The following is a 23,328-nucleotide window of genomic DNA, read 5'->3' on the forward strand; positions in this document are numbered from 1 at the left end:
CGTGGTCTTGTTGATAGGCAAATTTCCATACATTTTTTTGAATATTTATTCAATTGTCTATTAATCCCCATTGTTATGTTAGCAATATATGTGATCATTTGGCTGTTGCTATGGGTGAGGTCTTGTTGCTAGGCATATTTGCATACATTTTTTTAATGTTCATTCTTTATCTTCCAATTCCTGTTTGATACCTTTGCAATATACATGATTATTTGGTTGTTGCTATGGGCGTGGTCATGTTGCTAGGCAAATTTACATACATTTTTTGAATGTTTATTCAATTGTCTATTAATCCCTGTTGTTATCTTCGCAATATATGTGATTATTTGGCTGTTGCTATGGGCGTGGTCTTGTTGCTAGGCACATTTGCAAACATTTTTTGAATGTTTATTCATTTGTCTTTCAATTCCTGTTGGTACCTTTGCAATATATGTGATCATTTGGCTGTTGCTATGGGCATGGTCTTGTTGCTAGGCAAATTTACATACATTTTTTGAATGTTTATTCGTTTGTCTTTCAATTCCTGTTGTTACCTTCGCAATATATGTGATCATTTGGCTTTTGCTATGGACGTGGTCTTGTTGCTAGGCAAATTTACATACATTTTGTGAATGTTTACTCACTTGCCTACCAGGTTTGAATAATTGTTATGTTTGTCAATTGGTGTACATACAGACATATTGTTCACTGACGTGGGTTGGGTTGGGTTTTCACCTTCAAAGCGTAATTTACATGTAGCTATCAGGTCTTTTCACAGACAACAATAACAATAACATACAATTTTTATTACACACAACATTTCTTCATTCCAATTTTTGGTGAGTAATTCACATTATACATTGATAAAAAGAAAACCTTCAACAAATGATAAAGGTTCCATTTTTAAATTCACCAATTTCAACTCACAACTATGTTATATTGCCACTGTGTTGATCCACATGGCTGGAGGTAATGGGTGTTTACTAAATACAAGATAAGTAGAAAAAAACATCACATGACTGGTTACAAATAAATATCAAGACTTTATGCAGATCAAAATCCAAGTTATAAAAATAGATTATGTCAGATATTAACGGTGCAAATATTTAGTAGATAAAGATCTGATTGGTCTAGACATCAATAAACTGTGTTAAAAAGTGATATAGCACAGTTGTCATGCTTCCCAGTGGCCCTGGTTGCTATTGACAATCTATCAATGTTGTCTCAGCCTCAAAATCTATCATGGCTACCATTGCATAGAGTCAATCCCTTGCACAACACAAAGTTGTCTATGATCAATGCTGATATCTTCCATTTCTGGGGAGATGAATATTTCCCATGCCTCAGAATTGCCCATTGTACAATGCAAACCGGAAGTGGAGAATATAGCGCCATCTAGTGTTGAATACTGGTGTGGGGGAATAACATACACAATGGCATACCAAACACTGTTTACTCAAACCTACATACATTCTCTGAACTGTAGCAAATATAAGCTTAGTAATGTTGATCTTGACTTCATATCGTATTGGAAGGATTCACAATAATAATAAATATTCAGATTCTGGGGCCAATCTATACCAACACTTTATTTCAATACAATTACAATATATATATTCAGATTCTGGGGCCAAATCTATACCAACATTTTATTTCCATTCCAAACTACAGTTTGTTTTCTCTTTTTTTTAAAAAGTTTCCCTGCAAAATTTCATACTGGTATACTACAATTTGATCAGTTGATGTACATGCACTCACTGACCCTCCATTCATGCATATATCTCTGTCCACTGGTCAAAACCTTGAGTATACTATCCCCAGGGGTTGTTGATTTCACATGCAAAGCAAGGTTATACACATTTAAACAGTAAAATATGAGATTTACACCCTGATCTTTCTTCTTCATCAACATCATTGGTTCTGTGACACTCATATGACTATAACATTCAAAATTACTATTATTTTCCCACTTATTCTGAAATAAATTACATAAGTAACAATAATTTTCTTCATTCAGCCAGAAAACATTCTTGACCTGTGTTTGTAAGGTATGCCATGGAGGGGCGCCCTCACACATTGGTCAACCCCTGGTCTGTAATATACGCCATGGAGGGGCACCCTCACACATTGGTCAACCCCTCGTCTGTAATATACGCCATGGAGGGGCGCCCTCACACATTGGTCAACCCCTAGTTTGTAAGGTATGCCATGATGGGGCGCCCTCACACATTGGTCAACCCCTAGTCTGTAACGTACGCCATGATGGGGCACCCTCACACATTGGTCAACCCCTAGTTTGTAAGGTATGCCATGATGGGGCGCCCTCATACATTGGTCAACCCGAAGTGTGTAAGGTACGCCATGAAGGGGCACCCTCACACATTGGTCAACCCCTCCCAAGAGGAGGCCGGTGAGGGCGTAGTGCCATGACACATCTTCCAGTCTGGTAAATAATCCTTTCTGTAGTATATTAACTACTTATTTTGGAAATGCACACATAACTCAATACATAATCAAAATAGAAAATTATACATTTGACCCTTTACATTAAAAACAAACTGGTGGCCATCAAAATCTATCTAGAACAGAATACAGCACAATGTAAGCTTTGTGTATGTTAGACTGAAACAGACAGTCATCATTTCTGATACAAGTACAGGAGTGAAAACAATACTGGATCTTTCTGTCTATGTACATACACTTATTTTGTACATTGTTAGGTTGTTGTTTCCAATAATTACTGCAATGTATCATTAACTGAAAACATCAACATATGGTTTTTCCTTACCGATATGTTAATTGGTACAAAGTGTATAAATTTAACACCTTAGTTCATCATTTGGTTTGCTGTTACACCATTTCTGTAGTTAGAAGGCATGCCATGACAGGGCGCCCTCACACATCGGTAAACTGTTAGAGTATGTTGGTGAGGTCAGACAGATGCATTACATATGTTACAGTCTAGCCAGCCAGCTGACAGTAATAAATCAATACCAATAGTCACAATGCATTATTTACACTGTGATGACTACCATTATAAATTGCACACATCACAAACAAAATACAAGCATCCAAATGAGAATAAAGTCTTGTTACTGAACGTTTATTTAAAAATACTTGCGGATTTTAAAACATCCTGTTGAGAATACTGTTACTATGTAATGTTAGAGGACACTGCAATACTACATGATATTCTAGTGTAACACTGATGGTCAAGAACAAGTAACAGCCATAACTGCTATGTTAAAAGATAGCAAATATATGTGCCTTGTTCTAGATCATCAATATATTCTAATGTAGCACATCATACAGGGATGTAGTTCAATGGTAAAATGTGAAAAATATAGACTCCCAAGTCTGCTAAATGATGGAAATATACTGGTTAAAATGTAGCTAGCAAAAGACTGGAGTAGTAGCCAGTTGTTTTTGGTGGCTAGCCTTACCTATACATTCCTGCCATAATATAATGTATTGTGTTACAATGTAAAGTAATGTACTGCAATGTCGTATATATTGTATTTCTGGTATCATATATCATATACCATATACCATATACCATATATCATATATCATATACCATATATCATATACCATATACCATATACCATATACCATATATCATATACCATATATCATATACCATATACCATATACCATATACCATATACCATATACAGTAGAAACTAGTCAATGACAACTAAAACTTCCTTAGGTATGTCTTATTTGTACATGGTACAGACGACATTTAAAAAGAGTTATACTGTACATAAATTTATATAAAACGACAGAATTCTGCATAATAATAAAAGTAATTCTGACAAGGATTAAACTACAGACTAATAATACTCAGTGTGTAAAATTCTTTATGTATTAGGCACACTGAAAAAGCTAGAAATCTTTACATTTTAAGATTCTTCAGTATGTTTATCATTTAGTGTCTGATCAACACTAATTTATGAAAACAGACATACAGAAATATCACACCCCTGTTACGTTCATGATAAATAGCATGCTAGTGTAGTGAACCTATAGTAATCATCTCTTGTAGTTCTGAACTCAAAGTGTAAATCATTTATTGAGTAAATTTCAATTAAAAACATCGACCATCTTCAGCTTATATTGTAAACGTTTCAATGATACAGACTTGTCATGTGACTTGTCATATTTATGCTCTGAGTTCGGACATCCTACAAAATATGATTCAAGAACAAGACAAAGATATGCATTCAAAGATGTGTGAAAAGGAAATGAACAGCTGGAACTTTGAAATGTCTTGGTATTTATTTCAAAAGTGATTTGAATTTGCCGAGTACATTCATGCAGTCAAGAATATGATCTGATAAAATTGTACCCGTACAGTTTGAACATAGCAAGTTATGGGTATGACACAGAGGTGAGCAAATCAATTTTGAAACAGGTGGCCCTGGACCAGTGACTTAAAATATATGTGGAACATATAACATTTGATCATTATGGTATCATTTTCTTTCATTTTTTAGTTGTCTTAGGACAAGTCATTGCAAAAAGTTAGTGACATCAGATCATTAGAATTAAAACCCTGTACATGTATAGTTTCACGTTTCTTCAGCATTCTTCAGATGTTGGACAACTTACATGGTTCACCCAGTGGTATATTTTTTAAAACTAAAATTATTGTAGAAACACAATGAGCTGTTTACATATTGCTTTAGATTATCAGTAACTTGTTCCTTGTCAGTGATGAATTCTACAAGATTTTGAACATTTGTTAATGCTGGTATTTGTTATTAGAAATATACTGGACCAGACTTGTATCTAAAGCAGAAAGCACCACAACAACAGTAAATTGAAAACAATATTAACCTTTCTGATACACTCTCCAGTCAGTATATCCGTACATATAATACAGTGTTGGTAGAATAGGCTATAAAATTCATATGAAAATTGATTGGTTTTCAGAGTTTTGGAAGGTCATATAAGGCACAATATTGAATATATCAATTGTATCATTCATTTTCTAGATAACATAGAAGGAACCTAAGATTTGTTAAATGGCCAAGATCGAGGAGAACTGTTGGGATGTATAATGATGTTGTGTACATTCTACTGAAGACATCTAGATTGTAAGATACTTCATGTTGTTAAGCCATTGATAGCATGGCATGACATGACATATCTTACAGCCCTGATCTGGTTTGTAAACTAGTTATAGTCAGATGTTGAAAATGATGCTACAATGACCACATAGTAAATGATTATGAAGACAACACTGATGACAATAGATGCAATACCACATGCAAGACTGATATAAGAGAACTTCCTGGCACTATCAGATGCTGCCTTAGCTCCAGCGTAGTCACCTCGGTTGAAGGCACTGCCAACCTGGAATGTCAAAACACAACATTAGAATGGTTTTGTAGCAGTTCTGAACTCCGAGAGTTGATATTTTACTAAGAATACTTTGGTTCAATAACTAGGCCTTTTTCACCCGTTGTTGTAGATCATGTACGTCCAATGATAGACTGTCGACAGTCGCTCGCGCCTTTTTTTCCCTACGTTTTATCTAAACTCTGATCCGGCGCAACACTAGTCTAATCGCAAACTGATAGCTCGGGCCGTCGGCCCTCGACCTCGGGCCTTCGGCCCTCAACCACTCGGGCCTTCGGCCCTCGATATCGATTATACTAGTGTTGCACCGGATCGGAGTTTAGATAAAACGTAGGAAAAAAAGGCGCGAGCGACTGTCTACAGTCTAGTCCAATGACGTAGACTTGTCATATTAGTGTAAAGGGCGCTGTCTATCTAAATACGTAATCTGTAATACACAACCGGCACAACAACAACAACAACAACAACTGAAGAAGGCTGAGTCATTTAGCTACACTCTGGGTTTGGAATGATCACAAGATATAATTCCGCAGTAATGATCAGAAACATTTTCTTTGCTTGTATTAAATTGATATTAACTTTCTGATTGAAGATTTTATCAGATATACTAATCAAGATTTTATCAGATATACTAATCAAGATTTTATCAGATATACTAATCAAGATTTTATCAGATATACTAATCAAGATTTTATCAGATATACTAATCAAGATTTTATCATATATACTAATCAAGATTTTATCAGATATACTAATCAAGATTTTATCAGATATACTAATCAAGATTTTATCAGATATACTAATCAAGATTTTATCAGATATACTAATCAAGATTTTATCATATATACTAATCAAGATTTTATCATATATACTAATCAAGATCTTCTACATGGAGCCAAGCAGATTTTATAATATATACTAATCAAGATCTTCTACATGCAGCCAAGTAATATTCAATAACCTGTCATTTGTTTCAAAGATTTTATCAGATATACTAATCAAGATCTTCTACATGGAGCCAAGTAATATTCAATAACCTGTCATTTGTTTCAAAGATTTTATCAGATATACTAATCAAGATCTTCTACATGCAGCCAAGTAATATTCAATAACCTGTCATTTGTTTCAAAGATTTTATCAGATATACTAATCAAGATCTTCTACATGCAGCCAAGTAATATTCAATAACCTGTCATTTGTTTCAAAGATTTTATCAGATATACTAATCAAGATCTTCTACATGCAGCCAAGTAATATTCAATAACCTGTCATTTGTTTCAAAGATTTTATCAGATATACTAATCAAGATCTTCTACATGCAGCCAAGTAATATTCAATAACCTGTCATTTGTTTCAAAGATTTTATCAGATATAACTAATCAAGATCTTCTACATGCAGCCAAGTAATATTCAATAACCTGTCATTTGTTTCAAAGATTTTATCAGATATACTAATCAAGATCTTCTACATGGAGCCAAGTAATATTCAATAACCTGTCATTTGTTTCAAAGATTTTATCAGATATACTAATCAAGATCTTCTACATGGAGCCAAGTAATATTCAATAACCTGTCATTTGTTTCAAAGATTTTATCAGATATACTAATCAAGATCTTCTACATGCAGCCAAGTAATATTCAATAACCTGTCATTTGTTTCAAAGATTTTATCAGATATACTAATCAAGATCTTCTACATGCAGCCAAGTAATATTCAATAACCTGTCATTTGTTTTAAAGATTTCTCTTTTCAGGTACTCACTACCAAAAATTGATCCTAGGTTTTACTTGGTGTTACACAGATAAAAGCTGATTTTGGGAAGGCACATTAGCCATGACAGGGGTTGGCAATACAAATATTTGCTTGCCTTATGCTGTGTTTACATGACAACATTTTCAAATAAAAATAATTTTCATTTTATGTGTTTTCATGTGTTTACACGATAGGCCAACAAGCATTTTTGACTATATCTACATGGAAACATCAAAGGCGGAACAATTAAGAAATGATGCCGTTGCATATGTGTAAACATAATGACGTCAATGCAATGTGTTAGTACATCATCATTCCAGGGTTATCCCTGAAGTCATATATGCAATGCAATCTGATGTATAAATTCTGTCTCTGTAATTCTATTCCTGTTATGGTATTTACTCACCTCAGATGCTTTCAGGATAGCACAGATACCAATAGGCCAGCAACAGCAAATGGTGACAAATATAGCCAGACCCATATAATTTGGAGGGCTTGATTGGGTCACTGTGGTAACATTCACTCCACCTGGTGCATACTAAGAGAGGAAAATAGGGCATTATAGCTCAACTGAATACGTACACAATGCAATCTGCCCACCAGTTGTTTACACACACACACACACACACACACACACACACACACACACACACACACACACACACACACACACACACACACACACACACACACACACATACTTCACACCTACATTAATATTGAATAAAAAATACTTTATTTTACACAAATGTAAGTTGTTTGTTGTTTCATTGTGTAACATTTTTTTTGTTATGATGTGAAACCAAATCTGTTATACATGTATGACCAGTTCCCTCCAGTGTTAGACCCTGCAAAATTAGTACTTGTACTGGTACTTCCCAATACAATAATATCAGAAACCAAAAACACTTGATAAAGTGCCAGTGTGGTGTGTACTTACAGTATTTGTGTTCTATAAAGCATAAGAAACACTGCCAGCACTGTAACAGTACAATACTTGCCATCATGTGTCATCATGCAAATGAGTATGGACTTTGGGTTCATACTTAGTAATATGAAATTTTCTATTCACATAATTATGCAAAGTCAAACAATTTCTTGGAAGCAAAGCTCAAATTTTCACTGACATCTAATCAGCATCAAATTTTCATTACTAAATGTATCATGGTGTTGTTTATAATATACATGAATATTATATATGTTTATATCAAAAAGAGTACATTTCTTTTTTAAAAATGTGCAACATGGTTTCATATCTATATTGTATGTGATATTCATGCCCCCATTTGCATAAGATGTGCAGTACCAGTAATATTTTTTTTTTAGTTTGATGTCCATATTTAGTTTTGTAAATGAAAATGTCCTCAGCATTTTAAAAAAAATTTCCCCAATTACTAGTAGTCTCCCAAGGTCTATGAGTGTTCATCCAACTATTTCGCAATCAATCAGTCAGTCAGATTATCATATCAAACAAAACAACAGTTTTTTTGTTTTTATTTATTCAAGTAGAAATCAAAAAGTCTAAACAGTTCTCTCTCCAGTATGTATGCATGCGTGATGATGCAAATAGTCATAGAATAATGTTGATTTACAATCCAGTTTAGCTGGTATACATTCTATAGATTCTAAGTATAGATTCTATCTATAACAAACGCATAATGTCAAAGGCTCATAGTGTTCTGAAAGACCTTTCCCATCCACTATATGCAGAATTCTACAACCGTCGTATTTCAAGGAGTGGTAGATACCGTGCTCCAGCAGCTAAAACCAATCGTTTTAAATCGTCTTTCGTCCCATCCGCTATCTCAGTTCTTAACGCTCTTTTTAGTACTGTGCTGTTGTTTTTAGTATGTTGTGTAATATATGTAATGCTATCTTTTGTATTGCTTTTATTTTTGTTTTACCTGCAAGAACTGTCGTTTTAATTTCCCCTGGTGGGATGAATAAAGTAATTCTGATTCTAATTCTGATTCTGTCTACAACATTATACCTACGGTACCAATTATACTAGTAAGTTCCTCATACATTCAATAGTGCATTTCCTCATATCCTCACCTTTGGTGATAAACTTTGTTGCTATGTAAAAGTACACATTTGTAATCCTGTTTTACTCAACTTGTAGTTACATGTACCTATGTATAAACAAATACTTCTCTGTTAGACAAGATTAATTTTACTTCCCTAAGCTGACATACAGTATGGCATGAAAGTGTTTACTGTAGTGTATAATGTAAATAAAACACAAAGATTTATTTCACCTCATTGTAGCCAGCTGATATATAAACGACAGAATATTAATTATCACATAAATCATAAGCCTATAGTGTTTGTAAGTTGTCACAAGGTGATACTATTTATGATGTCAGACATTTGATTCCAACCTAGTCAAAGACCATGTCAGTTTATGACCTTTGCAAAATAGGTTTGAAGATTGTACCAAAATACAACCCAATATAACACCAAAGTAAAGCTTTTTTCTGTATGTACCGCAATCATTTATAGCATCAATATCAAGTGTAAAAATATACTGTTTCATTTGCTAATTGACCACATTAGAAAGGCCACATGCACATATGCTAGCCTTGTAAATAAATCAATTGAAACAGTATACTTTTACACTTGATATGAATGCTATAAAGGAGCCCAGCACATAGAGGAAGTGTTTTACTTCTGTGTTACTCATTGTAAAGTACTCATATCCTTTATGATGATGTTGATTCCTACTGATAATTTATGTATCATATAATATTGATCATACAACTGGTTTCAAATTAAATACAACATCATGATATGTACATTATAATAGTAACATATAATGTCTGCATACTAGTCTGATTAATTTAGGAGGAAAAAACATTTCCCTCCCAGGCTTATCATTTGCATGCTGATAGTGGAGTCATATTATCCACTTTTGAAATATAGTCTAGTACTAGCAATACGTCTATCAATATAGAATTGAAATGGAAAAATAGCTTTATATCTTATATCATCACCAATATACTCAAATTAAGTGATATACAATATATATATGTTTACTAATCACCATAATTAATATGTATATTATGAAAAAATAAAATCAGCATATTCACATTTGATAACATTTTAATAAAAATATATGCAGGTTATATTTCATTTGACTTGCAGTACAGTGGGAATTAAATTTCGTGTGTTTGTTATCATCAAATCCCCTTTCATGTAAAATGTATCAAAGAGTTTTAATTAAATAGTAATTAGCATAATTAGCATATACAAGGTATATCACATTTCTGTTTTATTATTATGCAACAAGAAAATCAAGGCAATAAATCAGCAATTGCATCTTGCCTGAAATATCAACCCTAACTTAGACCAGCAATGTTACAAAAGTCACTAATTATATCACTGGGTCACTATATCGCTTTATACCAATGTGTACATATTGCTCTCGCACACTGTACTGACACCAAGTCAACGTATACATAGGAAGAACACCAATTTTCCCATACACTTTTGTATTATAAGCTGGGATTGAGACAGAACAGAATATGAACATGTTTTTTTTAAACTTTTAAACAAATTAAACATAAAGACCAAAAGGTATGAACAATGCAAGAAATAACAAACACACTGATACTACACAAATTGTACTTTTACATTCATTTAGAATGAATAAATATAAAGAAAACTACCTAAAATACACAATTGTGAGCAGATAATGACAATTTGTTTCTAAACTATCAATAATAGCATATATATATTAAAAGAGGAACTAAAAACAAATCAATCAATGCTGCGGTAAAAGACAAAGGACAGCACTGGTAAACCCATTCAATGAAGAGATATTTATAGACATGCATACAATTCGATGTAATGATCATAAACAGTGACAGGATATATTGATAGAATCAAGGTATAAGTAGTTTTCCATTTCTGTACCTAATGATAGACATACTAATCACAAGGGCATTCAAAAAATGTATACTTATTGTACCTTACACGTAATCATTGTCCTAAATACGCATATTAAGTCTGTTTAAATTCAATAGGAGTGGCTGTACGGTCATACACTGTGACTCAGAAGTAATTCCTCACCTTCAGACCTACCCATAGACATGTTACTTGCTTGGATTTTGAACAAATGATATTTCATGAATATTATATTTTCGTTAAATTATGCTAATTTTTTAAGAAAACATCATTTTTCACCATGTTTCCCAATTTAGATTTTTCTAGACTTTTTGATATGTTATTCAGCACAAAATTCTGAGCAAGATGTGCTAAAAATGATTTCTGTTGCAATTATGTCCCAGTTCAGCCTACATTTCCACTAGATTGACTGGACTAATATTGTTTGCTTTGGGTAACATATTACAATGTGTACACACTTGTATTAATATTTGTCAGTGAAATTATGGCAACGTGAGAAATAAAGGTACAGAGTCAAACATATACATTATATAATTTGCTTTAATTCAGTCATAAAGATATTTTTTTCTCATTAAAAGTTCATTAATAGTATTGCAAATTATATCACAAAGGCAACTATACCATCCATCATCCACAATAACGTTGGCCTTTGGCCACCACATATTCCTCAGTTCTTTATGTGTGCCACCCCCAGAAATAGTGTTTTGGGGTCAAGCTAGATGGTGAAAATTTTGAAAATAATTTAAGTTCATCATATAGGTATATGTATAGTTCAATGATGACCATTTACTCACCGTAGCTGATGGGATTGTCTGGCCATACGTAGGTGGTGGTTGGGCATAGGGTGCTCCTGTTGGAGGATACGCAGGGTCACCTCCTTGTGGTGGGTAGCTAGGTCCATAACCTGGTTGTGCTGGGTAGGGTGCTTGTGGATTATAAGCTGGTTGGTCTGCTTCTTGTGATTTAGAATAACCTGTAGGAAAGTATTTATTTAAAACAATCACTATATGTATAGATATTATTCCCAAATATTTTGTCTTTGTTCAGCCAAGGAAAATATGAGTGAGCTAAGGGGATTGGCACTACCTACAAGCCGTTAGACTATTTGTAGTAGAAGTCAAATCAAACTGTAATATGGCATTTTTGTAAAAGTGTACCACATCACAACATTGCACAACTAATTTCAACACCTAAAATAATTATAGTTTATGAATAAAATGACATTCATATGCATGTCATTCATGTGTGTATCAGTAAAAGTTATAATAACTTATCCTTTCAGGTATCACTGACAGTTACAAACAGTGCACTCTACTACAGCTCTATAACTTATTAAAAGACAAACATATTGTATGTCACTGAGATTAACCTCAGCCCCGATTACCCGACTACCTTTGCAGTTACATTGTTTATATGCATTTGTATAGATACATGTGAAGTTGCAAAGAGGGATGGGTAATTAATTTTCGGTATGAGGTATATTACGACCAGTTTCGAAAAGTTTGTGACCTGTCAATGTTGTATACATAGGGCGTATGCGGACTCCAAATTGTTGCGCCCGAAAAAGCGCACAGACTTTAGAAATAGTGGCCAATCGGATTTTTTAGCGCAAATTGTGCAATGGCGCGGCCTAGATCGAACACTGTATGTGAGTCATATATTAATTAAAACATTGGTTTTCATACAAGTTTTCACATAATGAGGGATATAGGACCATCAAATATTGGTGAGTCACAAGATGTACGTCAGTGGTGTATCAGTTGCATGGAGGGCACAATGATACCTATGCAATATGACATTTGGGTTTTTAATATGTTGAATAAAACACAGTTCATATGCTATGAAAAAACTCGGTCTTGCAAGTTGCAAAGGGCATCTTTAATAGTTTGAAAAGAAAGGGACTCACAAAAACATGAAATTCTTGTTATTGCTCTATTTTCTTCTTCTCCTCACCTTTGACCTTGTGAATGTATTTAAGTGTAATGTGTAAAAGTCATGTATTGAAAGGACAGTGGTCTAGTTACATGTAATATACACTATCTGGCAAAAAACCTTTCTGATAAGTTTCACTACACTTCCTGGTATACATGTACATGTAATTGCTTCTTGAATACAAGTTTTTATATTGCCAACATTGTCTCTAACTAAAGTGGTCTGAGCTAAAGGTGAGTAGTGGAGGTGTAAATCATAACGACACCTGACACATTGGGTTAGATCTATAGATTAGATTCTGATTATTCACTAGTACTAATGGGTCTCAAATGAGAGGAAGGAGTATAATTATACGTCAAAAGTTTAATTATATAACAAACAAATGCAGGGTGTGATTGATGAATACCATGAATCAGTAGGTGAAATTTCAGGAAGTAATTTTCTTTTTCATCTCAGATATTAAAGACCAAGTAAAAAATAGTGTGTTTCCAAACTTTAGTTTAACCCACCGACCCCAAAAAGGTAAAATTGTGACAATTTACTTCTATTTCCCTGTAGATTTTCTTGCTAAAGTATCCTTAGTTACTTTTTAAAAAAAATCACATTTCAGAGAGAAACGATGTCTTTTCAGCCGATAACAGCACAGTCTACATATTGTGTTTGTCTACTTCTGAATCACATAAAATTGTCTTCATTTACTTCTTTTACACCTCATCATCTGTTACAGAATTGTGGCCAACCTACCCTATTTTCTGAAGTCAGGTTATTAGAAACAAACTTTTAAAACAAATGTTTGCCTAATAGAATTTGAAAAAGGATATATCAGTTGAAGATGACCTACATATGAAGAAGCATATACGTACATATGTTTACTTATTTCATGGTAGTAATATGATGAACTAAACTGCATGCACCTGATCTCCAAACAATGCAAAATATTTTAATTTGCACCATCACAGGCTTGAGGTCATGACCCTTTCACCCTTCTTAGGGGTCAAGGCATCATTCTGAGATGAAGATGGTCATCAGAGGCATGGAATCCCTAGGGGAGGGGGTACCACTGGCAAGGTCTGGTAGGGGTGTGTGGCCAATGCTGTCAACCCCAGACCCCATTTTCGACCAATGTTCGAAATTAGAATCATATGATATATTTACCACATTGAGTGAGAGATATTGGAATCATGTGATATATTTACCACATTGAGTGAGAGATATTGGAATCATGTGATATACTTACCACATTGAGTGAGAGATATTGGAATCACGTGATACATTTACCACATTGAGTGAGAGAGATATTAGAATCATGTGATATATTTACCGGACTGAGTGAGAAAGATATTGAAATCATATGATATAATATATTTACCACATTGAGTGAGAGAGATACTGGAATCATACAATATATTTACCACATTGAGTGAGAGAGATATTGGAATCATATATTTACCACTTTGAGTGAGAGATATTGGAATCATGTGATATATTTACCACATTGAGTGAGAGATATTGGAATCATGTGATATACTAGTATTTACCACACTGAGTGAGAGATATTGGAATCATGTGACATATTTACCACATTGAGTGAGAGATATTGGAATCATACGATATATTTACCACACTGAGTGAGAGATGTTGGAATCATACGACATATTTACCACATTGAGTGAGAGATATTGGAATCATAAAATTATGATATATTTACGTCACTGTTGATGAGGAAAATGCTTTTTCATGAGAACCCTACACACTAATGAATGCTACTATTGGAACACAAAAGCAAACAGTAAAAAAAAAGTTGTGGTCATTCTTGTAAAAAGTTGTATAACACTTTTATTTGTGTTATACGTCATACTACGCCCTGTACAATATTTTCCATGAAGTATGGTTGGACTTTCCATTATACTCAAGGTGTGTTCTGACGTCACTTCCTAGTACTTCAAACAAACAAACGTCAGTGGTATGGTAGGAAATTTCCTTTCATGTGCACTACAAAGTGCAATGATTTTTGTTATACACAAAACCAAATACACTGACATACACATGAAATGTTACATGCTACATATGTACACTGCATCTCACTGTCACATTGAGTGAGAGAGATACTGGAATCATACAATATATTTACCACATTGAGTGAGAGAGATATTGGAATCATATATTTACCACTTTGAGTGAGAGATATTGGAATCATGTGATATATTTACCACATTGAGTGAGAGATATTGGAATCATGTGATATATTTACCACATTGAGTGAGAGATATTGGAATCATGTGATATATTTACCACATTGAGTGAGAGATATTGGAATCATGTGATATATTTACCACATTGAGTGAGAGATATTGGAATTATGTGATATATTTACCACACTGAGTGAGAGATATTGGAATCATACAACATATTTACCACATTGAGTGAGAGATATTGGAATCATATGATATATTTACCACATTGAGTGAGAGATATTGGAATCATGTGATATATTTACCACATTGAGTGAGAGATGTTGGAATCATACAACATATTTACCACATTGAGTGAGAGATATTGGAATCATATGATATATTTACGTCACTGTTGATGAGGAAAATGGTTTTTGATGAGAACCCTACACATTAATGAATGCTACTATTGGAACACAAAAGCAAACAGTAAAAAAAAAGTTGTGGTCATTCTTGTAAAAAGTTGTAAAACACTTTTATTTGTGTTATACGTCATACTACGCCCTGTACAATATTTTCCATGAAGTATGGTTGGACTTTCCATTATACTCAAGGTGTGTTCTGACGTCACTTCCTAGTACTTCAAACAAACAAACGTCAGTGGTATGGTAGGAAATTTCCTTTCATGTGCACTACAAAGTGCAATGATTTTTGTTATACACAAAACCAAATACACTGACATACACATGAAATGTTACATGCTACATATGTACACTGCATCTCACTGTCACAGTGTGAACACAAATCAACAGTTCTTTTTTTAAATCTTCCTTGGTGTATCTGACAGTGATGTTGATTTGTATAATTCACAATGAGATTATTTTTAAATCATAATCTAGCCTCTGCTCCCATTCTTTGAATCAAAGCCATAATGTATCTGTAGCATATTTCTAGTAGTAACAGTCTGCTAAGTAATGAAAATTAGACGATCAGAAAGCCATAGCTGGGGAACACTAGCATTTAGTATCATTTTTAACCCTAAACAAATAAAAAGTAAAATCACAGCTGACCAGGTCACCTGTAGAATTGTTTAACCCTCTTCAAATAAAGTATGATAAATGAAAATAAAATGACAGCTAAAACCTTTGTGATTTATTACTTGTCACAAGTTGTGAGTGTTTAGATTTAGGAGTGGTTGCCAGTTGTAACAGTTTAGCTGAGTCAGACACGGACTACCTAGGTTGTTAATTCCTCACCACTCTGTTACTGTGTTAGGGCAACCTTACTTAATTCTGTTTCTCATGACCAGTGTGCCCCCCAGAAGCTACTTTGACGTGCCACTGACACATGTAATCTTAGTTGTGTTCCCCTATCTTTTACTATATGTAGTAACTCAAGAAATGCCAGTGTTTATCACTTTGACTCACAACAACATGACCCTACTGGCCCTATAGTTTTTCCATGTGATAAAACAATTTTTTAAAAAATTGACATCCTCTACAACAGGATTAGAAAAATCATGTCACAAGTATGTATATTTATCATTTTAACACCACTGAAATTCAGGAAATTTCATTCTGGCTTTGTCATGCTGACTGTCAAAGTATAATTATGATTTGAAAGTATTAGTTATGTACTTGTTTGTTTACTTTTATATTACTTTTTTAAAATTAAAACTTACCGATCGACACATAATTTTTAATGTTGTTACAATGAAAAACATAGAATTAGGTACACACATCCTTACCGGTAATACTGATGAACAGGTAAAGATAATTGCAATAAAAGGTATATATTAAATATATATAAATTAAATGTATAATATTCAGAGACCTATAAATTAAATTCCTCTTTCTACCATGGGGTATTTGTTTGTATACAAATAATTACCAGTTGAACAAAACAAGATTTTACAGTATTCATACTCAAGCTGCAATGTCATAGTATATCACTTTAGCAAAAGCTAGCATTTTAACAATTAGTCACTCTCAGTTTGGAAAGTTCCTTATTACACATGTATGATGTATCTTTTAACCTCTACACCAATCTGTAAGCAGAAATTTGTTTGTATGGGCGCCAGTTCAGATGTAGAAGAGGCGATCAGAATAAAAGCGTAAACATGTACCACGAAGGTCAATTCAGGCAAAATAACGAAGGTAAAATAGCAATGAACGATTAGCCGACATCTACATCGGATTTTAATCAGATTGCTTCTACACCTAACTGGAACCCTCCCATTAAGGACATCATATGATGTGTACATAACATACCAAGTGCCTCAATTTCAATAGTTACTACATCAATGGTAGGTGACATACAAAAAATGTGTATTCCTAAGTCTGACAACACTTGTTTGACTTCAAATAATTCTTTCACATCAATCAACGTTAAATGTCTACTCTGGCTGTCATCTATAGCTATTATTAATCTAAGAATCAATAATTCCTCACTTGACATTGAAATACATGCCTGCAGCACTACAATATCATTATTCACATATCTTTTAGAATTTATAACGAATATTCAAAACTTTCAATTTTGTGACATTACACAAGTTTTGTTATCTTTGCAAGCTGGAAAATAAATTCAATGTATTTAAAAGTTTTCGATTTTAATTAAATATGGTCAAATTGATGTGAAGAACAACAAATTAGTGATTTAAGAATGAAAAATTAGCCTTGAGACATTTAGCAATCTGACCACCACCCCCAATTAGAGTGACATGTGTGTTTATTTATTCATACAGTACTTCCTCATATTACCTACAGCCTTGAGGTTTGGGTAATACTTATGCGTCACACTTGCACTGTGTTTTAACTACACAAAAAGTGATTGTTCAAACGATAGATTAAATCTTCCATGGACCATTCAGCCCCTTTGTTTTTTAAATTGCATATTCTAGATGTTTTCAAACTTCATAAATATTTAGTAGGCTCTTTTATTTATGGTTTGATCCACCAACAATCACTGCATTCTTTGTACGATTATTTCAGCATTCCTAAGTCACGACTATGATACTCCCTCCATTCTGCTTTATATCAAAATCTATATCCATGTCATGCCAGGTCAAACCCAGGTCAATTTTCTATTTCTTTTTAGGGCGCAAAATATTGGAATGACATCCCTCCCTGTCAACATAAAATTTATTTAATTCTTTATATTGTTTCAAACAAACCTTCAAACAACATCTATTGACGCAGTATAACTGATCAACTGTATATTTGTAATTTTAATCATGTGTTCATAATACATTATATATTTTGAGTCATGTTGAGTACCTTGCTGTGAATTTCTGTATATGTGAGGTGACAGGTCCAAACTAGCTGTAAGCTAGCTATTTCCTGACTCCCAATTTACCCAGTTATATTTATTTGGAGTAAATAAAACTGATTACTGTAAATGTTCAGCTCAGATGTCATAACCAAAGTGTGGAAAATAAAACGTTATCCACCTGACTAATAATAACTAAGATTATAACACCTTGACATATAAATTGTACCTACTGATAGTACATGTACTGACAATACGACAAAAACACTTATCCACATGCATGATGGCCTTCATAGAATAATAGGTACCACTCATGTGATTTCTTCACAACAAATAACAATGCAGTCCTTTGTAATGCAAACTTCACAACAAATAACAATGCAGTCCTTTGTAATGCAAACTTCACAACAAATAACAATGCAGTCATGGTCTTGTTGCTAGGCATATTTGCATTCACCTTTTTTGAAGTTTATTCACTTGCCTAACCATTCCTATAGTTATTTTTGTTATACATACACACCACCATCATTTAGCTGTTGCTATGGGCATGGTCTTGTTGCTAGGCATATTTGCATACATTTTTTAATGTTCATTCGCTTGTCTATTCATTCTTGTTATCTTTGCAATAGTCACTACCATTTGGCTGTCACTATGGGCGTGGTCTTGTTGCCAGGCATATTTGCATACATTTTGGAAATCTTTATTCATTTGCCTACCCTTCCCAGTTTTCATCTTGGCAATGTAAACCATCATTTGGCTGTTGCTGTGGGCGTGGTCTTGTTGCTAAGGATATTTGCATACATTTAAAAAATCTTCATTGAACTTTAACCTACCCATCCCTGTTGATATCTTTGTAATGTGCATTACTAGGGGCATGGGCATGGTTGCTAGGGCCAGCTGTGTCAAATTGCTTTGGCGAATAACAGCAGAATAACACCTCCAGAAAGAGCCCCACCAAGTTTCAGCTCGATTCAATACAACATACATATTTTGAGATAAGTTTTTGACTGAAATTGAGATTTTTAGACCTAATTTGTATATTGCTGATGGGATCATCATGTTGTGAACACATCTTCATCTACACATCTTCAGATACATCCTCATTAAATTTCAGCCAAATCTGCTCAGTTTTGGAATCATAGATTTTTTACCAAAAAGACACATTTTCAGACCTAATTTGCATATCACTTTTTGGATCATGTCATGAACAATTCTTTCTTTCTTTGTCAAGTTTTTTGACCAAAAATGACATTTTTTGACCAATGTCATACACCTGTAATGCAATCATTTTGCTTTGAACAATTTCTCAACTAGACATCACAAGTAATGTTTCCACTAAATACCAAGGCAATCGGTGTGGTGTTTTTTGAGTCATGTACACACACACACACACACACACACACACACACACACACACACACACACACACACACACACACACACACACACACACACACACACACACACACTGTGCTGTAACTAGAAATAGTGAGCCTTTATCAGTGGGCATGTCAAATTACATTACTTTAGAGGGCACACTGGTTCATGTGGTCAAATATATATGGGAGTCTGGTATAAGGTTGCATTGAAGAAGTACTGTACCTAACTAACACTGGGACAGTGTACGCTCCAAACAAAGAATTCAAATATATGTATAATTTGTAGGTTATTGTATTTTTAAGCAATATCCTAACTTAACTTACACCATAATATCAAGAAGTGTATATATTTTCAAACACATTCATACTTGCCCTGTTACACCACAGACCCTCCCTCCCCACCAACAGACAAGCAGCTCTTGTCATAATTCATTAAAATCATACTACCGATAGATGTACCCTTGTTGCCATGCAATAGATATTCATTTTGAACATAAATTTACCCATGGGAATAAGGCATATGGACAAATAGTATGTTTTTTTGATTGGTGAGATAATTAATTTTTTTTAATATCCATAGTCATTGGGTCATAAAATTAGGTTATAAAAATAATAACTTTGGTATCATAAATTACAAATGACTGCATGTTTCCACTAAGGTCTAAATACTACACCCATATTCACTTTCACTTTTCCTGATGTGTGATGTGTTATCTGATCTGACGAATCACATCTTCCACCAAAAAGTACATGAAATACGTTGAATAACCATAGCTGCAGTAACTATATCTTTGTTTATGTTTGCAGTAATTTCAAACCTTTTTTCTTTTTCATTTTATTTGGTGTGTTTTAACACTTTTCTTTCCGTCACGGTTTACTGCCTCAGTGTGAATTGATCTGACTCGGCTTCGGACTAGCACACTGTAGATATTTTTCACAACTAGAAAATTTTGCACACGGTCTATGTTTTTACTAACTACCAGACTGGCACATTATATTCATGTATAAGAAGACATTTTAGTCATTACTTATTTTTACATTTTTGTTTTTCAGCGAAATAAAGCAGAAATGTGTCTTTGGTAGAAATGTCCAGGTTTACAGGGTACTCTGTGCTGTTGTTCCATTTACATTGTAAATATACATGTAAGTTTGTAACAAATGAATGAGTCATTGACATAGAAGTAGGAGTAACCTAATTTGTAAGTGTGACTGTTAGTCATATTGTATCTGTATCTGTATCTGTATCTGTATCTGACCTGTATCTGTATCTATATCTGAATCTATATGTGTATCTGAATCTATCTATCTGTGTATCTCTATCTATCTATCTATCTATCTATCTATCTATCTATCTATCTATCTGTATCTGAATCTATCTATCTGTATCTATATCTATATCTATATCTATATCTATATCTGAATCTATATTTGTATCCTAGACATACAAGCACCAATACTGATTGTCCTCTACATAGTCAAGGGTTGTGTATGGGGGCAATATTACGATCAAAGTACTAAGGGGCCTAGTATTGATAACATTCCGTGCAGTTTTGAAGGCTTGTGTGTTGGGTGCATAGCGAACTTCTTGATGTAGTGAGTGCCGTAGTGGTAGTGTTTTGGGATATAATGAATGTCAATAGCAGTCTTTGTTTGTGGTTATCACTTTGTATTTATGAATGTCTGATTGCCTGGTCTGTACTGAGCGTGAAGTATTTGATGATTGAAGTTATTCGTTAATGTTGTTTGGTGTGAATCCATATATATTGTGATTAAGCGTGAATTATTAATTTATAGTGCTTCGATCCTGAAGTGATTCCCATTTGATTTTGTTCAATATACTGGCAGTGATACTTGATTCCCTCCTGTAGTCTCCAGTCCAACAGCAAAACGAGCAGCACGATGTTGTATTCTTTCAATTTTTATATTACTATCTGACTTATAATGAGGGTCCCAAATAGCAGAGCATATTCCAGTCGAGGTCTGACCATGGATGTGTTAGGGGGATACATCCTAATACATCCATGGTCTGACCAACGATTTGTAGACTATGGGCTATGGCTTTGGTATGTGTATCGAAATGATACATGTTTCTCTTCAGAAGACCGAGCATTTGATTTGCAGACGGTGCACGCGTTTCGCTCAAGCAAGGAGAAAGACTTCCCGCAAATATTGTATCACTTTGCAGTCGTTTGGTTTCGATCCAACAATCGTACACGGCGTTAAAATTAAGAGTTGAGACATTTGTGTATTAAACGAAAACACTAAAGTACACACATTTACTCGTACAGTTTTACGGATTACATAACAAACAAACGGATGTGTATGCGGATGTTTGCATGTAATTATAGACATGATACACAAGCCTACGTCGGAGAGATAGGAGAGCTCGAGAGGAAAGTAGGACCTCTCTGGTGCTACGATCTTTCACTGACCATCATGGTAATTCCGCCGTAATTACCGTGCCAGAATGTGACTCGTTCGCAAAATTAAAGTACAAATGGATTTCGAAAAATCTTCAAAAAGGGCGGACATCGTCCGTTCAATGCTTTGGGAAAGTGTTTAGTTTTGCGTCGCACACGATACAAACCGCACTCTAATATCTACGTTAACCCCAGAGTAACTCCATCCATCGGAAAATTTCGTAAAATTCTTACCTTCCATCGTTGACTAGGGCAAGACAAATCACCAATAAAATACGGAATAAGCAATTATGTTGAGACGACACACAGCAAGAGCACTTGTGAAAAACAGTGCCACGAACACGCAGAGGTACGTATAACAATCGAAATGATGACGTAAATGGAAACTTTTGTTATTTTAAGACTCCCCAGCTCTCTCTTTTTATTTTTAAAGACCAAGTCTGCTGACAGGCGCCGGTCACCAGCGCGTCATAGACCGTTGAAAGCACAGGCACTCGAATCAACGTGTATGATTAAAAAAAAAATATGTATGTCTTATTTACATATAATACAAAATACATATTTTTTTCTACACGTTGATTGGAGTGCCTGTGGTTGAAAGTGAACCCCGTTAGATTGATTGCAGTAACACAACAAAGGTCTCTCATAGCTCTGGATTCTCAGAAATTATTATCGTCGTCCTGTACGTGCGGATGTCGGACGTTTACCCTTTGTTCGAAGAAAAACAAATTGAAATACCAGTAATAGCAAATCAGAATTATCACTAAAGTCAAGAAAGAACAGTTTTCGAAGGGAGCCTCCAGTAAATTACAGGGGCGGGGAATGGGATTCCGGGAATCAGGCTCCATCGCCGGGCTGTTGCGTAAAATTTGACCCTCCATTCAGTAGTGTCAAGAAGTCGGCCTCCTCAATTTTCTTATTCTAAACAGATCAAAGATCTTCAAAACGTGTCAGAAATGTCAAAGGACCCCGTCAGTATCTTATCAATATCAGAAGTATAAAGCTGAAAATTACAGACCAATCTCGCTTTACATGTGTATGCTGTAAACTTCTGGAACACATAGTAACAAAACACATCATGAACCATGCAGAATCAAATAATATCCTTTACCCATTACAACATGGATTCAGGCAGCGTCGATCCTGTGAAA

General features: G+C 34.3%; 1 protein-coding gene across 1 annotated transcript; it reads right to left on the reverse strand.

Moving 5' to 3' along the window:
• Positions 1 to 3,065: 3,065 nt before the first annotated feature.
• On the reverse strand, positions 3,066 to 22,567 carry LOC144434647 (proline-rich transmembrane protein 1-like). Its single transcript, XM_078123151.1, has 4 exons — positions 22,412 to 22,567; positions 11,800 to 11,978; positions 7,506 to 7,637; positions 3,066 to 5,340 (listed from the first exon to the last, which is right to left on the reverse strand). The coding sequence occupies exons 1-4, from the start codon at positions 22,416 to 22,418 to the stop codon at positions 5,161 to 5,163; spliced, it is 498 nt and encodes a 165-aa protein (XP_077979277.1). The 5' UTR covers positions 22,419 to 22,567; the 3' UTR covers positions 3,066 to 5,160.
• Positions 22,568 to 23,328: the final 761 nt, after the last annotated feature.

Source organism: Glandiceps talaboti, chromosome 4 (assembly GCF_964340395.1).
Source record: "Glandiceps talaboti chromosome 4, keGlaTala1.1, whole genome shotgun sequence".
Taxonomy (NCBI): domain Eukaryota; kingdom Metazoa; phylum Hemichordata; class Enteropneusta; family Spengelidae; genus Glandiceps; species Glandiceps talaboti.

Coding starts and splice junctions, on each gene's coding strand:
- LOC144434647 (XM_078123151.1), bottom strand. Junction 7,638..11,799: donor AGACAATCCCATCAGCTACG/GTGAGTAAATGG, acceptor TTCCTCTCTTAG/TATGCACCAGGTGGAGTGAA. Junction 5,341..7,505: donor CTATCCTGAAAGCATCTGAG/GTGAGTAAATAC, acceptor TTGACATTCCAG/GTTGGCAGTGCCTTCAACCG.